Source organism: Triticum urartu, chromosome 2 (genome assembly GCF_003073215.2).
Source record: "Triticum urartu cultivar G1812 chromosome 2, Tu2.1, whole genome shotgun sequence".
Classification (NCBI taxonomy): domain Eukaryota; kingdom Viridiplantae; phylum Streptophyta; class Magnoliopsida; order Poales; family Poaceae; genus Triticum; species Triticum urartu.
This window is the reverse complement of record NC_053023.1, coordinates 703,873,262-703,880,736: the sequence shown is the minus strand read 5'-3', so window position 1 is coordinate 703,880,736 and position 7,475 is coordinate 703,873,262. Positions and strand designations below refer to the sequence as shown.

The 7,475-nt window shown below is 50.0% G+C and overlaps 1 protein-coding gene and 1 non-coding gene across 2 annotated transcripts; both read left to right on the top strand.

Moving 5' to 3' along the window:
- Nucleotides 1-1,590: 1,590 nt before the first annotated feature.
- Nucleotides 1,591-6,888, top strand: LOC125538043 (callose synthase 12-like). The gene has a single exon (XM_048701352.1). It carries the CDS (start codon nucleotides 1,591-1,593, stop codon nucleotides 6,886-6,888), a length of 5,298 nt encoding a protein of 1,765 aa, XP_048557309.1.
- On the top strand, nucleotides 4,535-4,618 carry LOC125541885. The gene has a single exon (XR_007297725.1). It is a non-coding gene; the product is annotated as a small nucleolar RNA J33 (small nucleolar RNA).
- Nucleotides 6,889-7,475: the final 587 nt, after the last annotated feature.

Genomic DNA, 7,475 nt, shown 5'->3' with positions numbered 1-7,475 from the left:
GGTTGTGGCCTGCCAATGAAAACAAACTGCAATCACAAATGCTGCAGCCTCTACCTGACCTAGGGCACCACCAGCAGGCTTTGCCAAAATCCATGTCGATGCGGGAGTTGCACGGCACAATAGGGGAGGAACAGCGACGGCAATCTGCAGGGATGACAGTGGCAATTACCTGGGCAGCTCAGCTTTGGTAATCCCAGGAGTGTGTGATGTGGCAACTTTGGAAGCTCTCGCTTGCCGGGAAGCACTCGCGCTCGCTGAAGATCTGCATATTCATCAGTTTATCATAGCTTCAGATTCAAGAGAAGTGATCAACGACATAAACAAAAGCTACGGAGGGAAGAATGGTGCAATCATCTCAGAGATTAACCTCCGAGCTTCTGGTTTTAATTGTTCTTTTACTTTCGAAGGACGGCAGCCGAACGGCGATGCCCATAGAATAGCTAGATCATCACTTTCTTTACAGCAAGGGCGCCATCTTTGGCTTGTTTATCCCCATGCAAATTGTATTCCACAAACTATGGCTTTTGATCAACAAAGTTTGGTCTTACCCCTCAAAAAAAAGGTAAAACCACTTGACATAAGTGATAAGCTATGTCAGACAAAAAGACCAAAAAGAAAAAATAAATGATGTCACGTGAACGAGATCAAATTATATCTTATCTAGATGAGTTGTAGGCACTCTCCTTATTTATAGGTCGACATCTATCTAGAGAAACAAACCGACCAACAGTCCAGAAAGCATGAATCAAGCAGCGGAACGGCATCTCGCGCGTGCACGCGCACACACACACCCACACCCCTAATGCATAACAGGAGGACGGTCAAACCTAGGAGAGGGTTGTGCTACACACGCGACAATGCTCAGCCGTTTTTTGCACCATCCTATTGATCTAACCATGATTGCATGCGACAAAATGAAGCAAAACCTCTAGATGAAGCATCATCCATTGATCGGCCAGTGAGTATCGGTTGCATGGTACTTTCAACCAGGGATTCAGCAACCACTACGCACACTCGACGAGCGTACACATTTAAATCCATAAAATTACACGCATCATCACCTAATGACCTAAAAATCCTCAGAGGTTGAAAGAAAATCAAAAAAAAAGAAGAAGAAAAATGGATTCCTACGGGAGATTGAATCTTACTTATAACCAACTCTATCATCAAAATAGCTTCGCCCAATGGTTTGCACCCCGAACTTGATAAAAGGAAAAACATCTACAGTATAATATTCAAAGTTCCTTTTTCTCCAAAAATATTCAATGTTCCTTCGTAGCTAAGCTACAATTCTTTCTAACGAGCGTGCATTCGCTCGATCGTCGACATGGGCAGTGCGCGTCCTAGGTACAAACACAGATAAAGTTGCTGCTGCATGGCTGAAAGAGTAGTCAAAGAATGTTGGTCCCATCGGGCCGGCAGTGGCATCGAGTAAATTTGAATTCTTAACTCGACCTCGCTACCAAACCAGCCCGTCTCCTCTCCCATTCCCGTTTCCAGCCACCTCGAACCCCGCCATGGCCACCGCCCCATCACCCAGATCTAACCCTAGCTAAACCCAAGGCAACCCAAAGTTAACTATTCCGATCGATGACGCGCACCACCCGACGCCGCGTGCCGGCGGCGGCCAGCGAACCCTACAACATCCTGCCCACCCACAACCTCCAGGCCGAGCACCCGTCGCTCCGCTTCCCCGAGGTGAGGGCCGCCGTCGCCGCGCTCCAGGGGATAGGTGACCTCCGCCCACCACCCTATTCTCAGTCCCAGGGGCGCACTGACGAGGATCTGATGGACTGGCTCGGCGCCTTCTTCGGGTTCCAGCGGGACAACGTGCGGAACCAGCGGGAGCACCTGGTGCTCCTCCTGGCCAACGCGCAAATGCGGCTCTCCTCCTCCGCGGACACGCCCGACACACTCGAGCCCCGCGTCGCGCGCTCCCTTCGCCGGAAGCTCCTCCGCAACTACACCTCGTGGTGCGGATTTCTCGGCCGCCAGACCAACGTCTTGGTTGCTGACGGCGACCTCCGCGCCGACCTGCTCTTCACGGGGCTCCACCTCCTCGTATGGGGCGAGGCCGCCAACCTCCGCTTCATGCCGGAGTGCCTCTGCTACATCTACCACCGCATGGCGCTCGAGCTGCATCGAATCCTGGTGGACGACGTCGACGACAATGGCCGCTCTGCCAACCCCGCCGTGCAGGGCGAGGACGCCTTCCTCGCCCGCGTCGTTGAGCCCATTTACGGTGTCATCCGCGCCGAGGTCGAGTCCAGCTGCAACGGCACCGCGGCGCACGGTGCCTGGCGGAACTACGATGACATCAACGAGTACTTCTGGCGGCGCGACGTGTTCGACCGCCTGGGCTGGCCCTTGGACCAGTCGCGGCAGTTCTTCCACACGCCGCCCGAGCGCAGCCGCGTCCTCAAGACGGGCTTCGTGGAGGTGCGCTCGTTCTGGAACATTTACCGGAGCTTCGACAGGCTGTGGGTGATGCTGGTGCTCTACCTGCAGGCCGCGGTGATCGTGGCATGGGATGAGGATGCTGCGACGTGGCCGTGGCAAAGTCTCAAGGCGCACCGTGAGGTCCAGGTGCACGCGCTTTCCATTTTCATCACCTGGGCCGGGCTCCGCCTCCTGCATACGCTGCTGGAGATTGGCACGCAGTTTCGCTGGGTCACTGGGGACAGAGACGGTCGCGTGGTGCTCAAGGCCTTTGCGGCGGCCGGGTGGGTCCTCACATTATCCCTACTGTACAAGGGGATCTGGGACCAGAGGGACATTGATCAGAGCTGGTCGCCAGCGACTGATGCACGAATCATGGGGTTTTTGTATGCAGCCGCGGTGTTTGTGCTCCCTGCGGTCCTCGCCAACTTGCTCTTCATTTTCCCCTGTGTGCGGCGGTATTGGTATGCATTGGAGATGACAAACTGGAAAATCTGTTACCCTCTCAGCTGGTGGTTCCATAGCCGCATCTATGTTGGCCGTGGGCTAAGGGAGACTGGCACCTTTGACAATGTGAAATACTCAGCCTTCTGGATACTCCTGCTTGCTGTCAAGTTTTCCTTCAGCTACTTCCTCCAGATCAGACCACTTGTGACACCCACCAAAGAGATATACAGCCTTAGTACGGCCGCATATGCTTCTTGGCATGAGTTCTTTAGCCAGAGGAATCCATTTGCTGTGCTCTTACTGTGGTTCCCGGTGGTTTTGATCTACCTCATGGATATACAGATCTGGTATGTCATCCTATCTTCTCTGACTGGCGCGTTGATGGGGCTTTTGTTGCACTTGGGGGAGATCAGGGACATGGAACAGCTGCGACTTCGGTTTCAGTTCTTTGCAAGTGCCATGTCATTTAACATCATGCCGGAGGAGCAGCATGAGATTAATGGGCCCAGCAATTTTCTCAGTCGGCCCTGGGTTCGGAGTTTCTTGCGCCGGTTGCGGTTACGGTATGGGCTATTCCCATACCGATCCATCTCCCTTGAGTCAAACAAGGTAGAGGAACGACGGTTTGCGCTGATTTGGAATGAGATAATCGCCAAGTTCCGGGAAGAGGACATTGTAAGTGATGTTGAGGTTGAGCTTCTTAGGTTGCTACCTGAGCTCAGTAATGTGCGCGTAATCCGCTGGCCATGTTTCTTGCTCTTCAACGAGTTGTCTCTCGCACTTGGTCAGGCAAAAAACTTCCAAGGATCTTCTGATCTCAGGCTCTGGAGCAAGATCTGCAAGAATGATTGTCGCCGGTGTGCGGTTATTGAGGTATATGATACCACAAAATACTTGCTGCTAGAGATCATCAAGGACAGACGAACCGATGAACGTGCCATCGTGACAGAGCTGTTCCATGAATTCGATAGCTCCATGGAAAGGGAGAAGTTCACAGTCGAGTATAAGATGTCCGTGCTGCAAGATATCCATGCAAACCTCGTAGGTCTACTAAGCCTACTTCTGGAGCCCAACAAGGACATGAGCAGGATTGTCAATGCGCTTCAGACTCTCTATGATGTTGTGACTCGTGACTTCCCGACCGAGGAAATGATCGAGGTGGCGGCACGCGCGACTACCAACCATCTTTTCGTAGACACCGTTGTGCTGCCGCGTGATGAGGAGAATGGCACCACCTTCTATAAGCAGGTGCGGCGCATGCACACCATCCTTACCTCAAGGTCAAAGGACCATATGATCGATGTCCCAAAGAACCTTGGAGCTCGCCGAAGGATTGCTTTCTTCAGCAATTCATTGTTCATGGACATGCCACGAGCAACCAAGGTGGAGAAGATGATGGCCTTCAGTGTCTTGACACCATATTACAATGAAGAGGTCTTGTACAACAAGGACCAGCTCTACAAGGAGAACGTAGATGGCATCTCGATCTTGTACTATCTGCAGCAGATTTACCCGGATGAGTGGGAGTTCTTTATCGAGCGCATGAAGCGGGAGGGCATGTGTCATATCGAGGAGCTGTACAGCGAGGAGCAGAGGTTAAGGGATCTCCGGCAGTGGGTCTCATACAGGGGACAGACGCTATCCCGCACCGTGAGGGGGATGATGTATTACTATGAAGCTCTCGAGATGCTGACTTTTCTTGAATCCGCATCTGAAGAGGAATTGGTTGCTGGATCCAGCACGAGCAGGCCTTCTTCTTCAAGCAGCGCATCTTCTTCACGTGCACCGAGCAGAGCAAGCAGTGGCGTGAGCTCCTTGTTTAAAGGTGGCGAGTGTGGGGCTGTCTTTCTGAAATACACTTATGTGGTTGCATGCCAAATTTACGGTCAGCAGAAAGCTAGAGATGACCCCCATGCCGTTGAGATACTGGAGCTAATGAAGAAGTACGAGGCACTCCGTGTTGCGTACGTTGACGAGAAACGCTCCAACGGCAACGGTGGTGAAACGGAGTATTTCTCCGTCCTTGTGAAATACGATCAGCTGCTACAACAGGAGGTTGAGATCTACCGGATTAAGCTGCCCGGGCCGTTGAAGCTTGGCGAAGGCAAGCCAGAGAACCAGAACCATGCGCTCATCTTCACAAGGGGTGATGCGGTTCAAACCATTGACATGAACCAGGACAACTACTTTGAAGAAGCTCTCAAGATGAGAAACCTGCTCGAGGAGTTGAATCCACGAGTTCGTCCGTCGGTTCGCAAGACGCCAAAAATCCTTGGAGTTCGGGAGCATGTGTTCACCGGCTCTGTGTCTTCTCTTGCCTGGTTTATGTCTGCCCAAGAAACATGTTTCGTCACTCTGAGTCAGCGTGTCCTTGCTAATCTACTCAAGGTTAGGATGCATTATGGCCACCCGGATGTATTTGATCGTCTTTGGTTCTTGGGCCGAGGTGGCATTAGTAAAGCATCAAAAGTGATCAACCTCAGCGAAGATATATTTGCTGGATTTAACTGTACTCTGCGTCGGGGCAATGTCACACACCATGAATACATCCAGGTTGGTAAAGGAAGGGATGTGGGGCTCAATCAGATCTCCATGTTTGAAGCCAAGGTTGCTGGTGGCAATGGGGAGCAAACTCTAAGCAGAGATGTCTACAGACTGGGCCAAGGATTGGATTTCTTCCGGATGCTCTCTTTCTTTTACACAACTATTGGGTTTTATCTCAACACAATGATGGTTGTGCTAACCGTATATGCATTTGTGTGGGGCCGCTTTTATCTTGCACTTAGTGGGCTCGAAGACTATATCAGCAGCAACACTAGCTCTATTGATAATGCAGCTCTGGGGGCTGTGTTGAACCAGCAGTTTATCGTACAGCTTGGCCTGTTCACAGCATTGCCCATGATTATTGAGAGCTCACTTGAGCATGGTTTTCTGACCGCGGTGTGGGATTTCATAATAATGCAGTTGCAGTTTGCGTCTGTCTTCTACACCTTCTCCATGGGGACCAAGACACACTATTTTGGGCGGACACTTCTTCATGGAGGTGCAAAGTACCGTCCTACTGGCCGTGGTTTCGTGGTGGAGCACAGGAAATTTTCGGACAACTATAGGCTATACGCCCGTAGCCATTTCATGAAAGCAATAGAGCTTGGTGTGATATTGTCCCTTTATTTCTCTTATAGCAACGTCTCTGGGAGTACGTTGGTGTACATCCTGCTGACGCTTTCTAGTTGGTTTCTAGTATGCTCGTGGATTCTTGCCCCCTTCATTTTTAACCCATCGGGTTTGGACTGGCAGAAGAATGCCGATGATTTTGAGGATTTCTTCAACTGGATTTGGTTCCGGGGTGGAATTTTGGTCAAGTCCGAGCAAAGCTGGGAGAGGTGGTGGGAAGAGGAAACCGACCATCTCCGAACCACTGGCCTGTGGGGGAGCATCATTGAGATCATACTGGACCTCCGGTATTTCTTCTTCCAGTATGCTATTGTGTATCGGCTTCACATAGCCGGTGGGAGTAGAAGCATCCTTGTCTATGTTCTATCATGGGTATGCATACCGATGGCTCTTGTGGCTCTTGTCACGATTACCTACTTCAGAGACAAATATTCAGCAAAGAAGCACATCCGCTACCGGCTTGTCCAGGCTGTTACTGTTTGTGCCTCTTTGGCGGCTATAGTTGTGCTGCTTGCACTTACAGAGTTCCAGTTCATTGACACTTTCACCTGTCTCTTGGCTTTTATACCAACTGGCTGGGGGATCATATCCATTGCTCTGGTTTTCAAGCCGTGCCTGGGGAAGTATGGCACTGTTTGGAAAACCGTGGTTGATGTGGCACGTTTTTATGATATAATGTGCGGATTAATTGTGATGGCACCGATAGCTATCTTGTCATGGTTGCCCGGACTCGAGGAGATGCAAACAAGGATCCTGTTTAACGAAGCTTTCAGTAGGGGACTTCATATTTCCCAAATGATTACTCGCAAAAAAGCACGTGGAGCTTAAGGTATGATGACCCACGTCCACGTGTCTCCTCTTTGTTACTCCAGTGTTTATCTGATTGTCTATAAACACTTCATGTAGTAAGTATTCTAGGTGACTTCATGAACATGTAAATATGCCGGCTTAGGTGACACTTTTGACTATCATACTAGCGTACGTTTCCAGAAACTACAATCCATCCTTTCAGGTGGAGATATGATCTCAAAGAAGACTTGCATAGTTGCATCTGATATAGGACAAACATGTTGTTTGTTTCCAGGAGTGGTTCTCAGTTAACTTCTAATTCTTTGATCATGATGCCAAAAACTGGAATTGGATAGTTATCTTTTTTTTCTTCCTCCTAGATTTTTTTGTAGTTTCTTTCCTTTTGCTCCCTATTTTGTACCGTATACTTTTATATTATTGAAAATTACAGTAGACGTTACACGGTTCAGCGTTTCAAAAAAAAAACTGCTCTTCGCCCGAAATTACTTGTCGTAGAAATGGGTGTATCTAAATGTATCTTAGTTTTAGATGCAACCTGTTTTATTCATTTTTGTGACCAGTAATTTGGGACGAAGGGAGTATCATGCTAGTGTTGCCCACGTGTA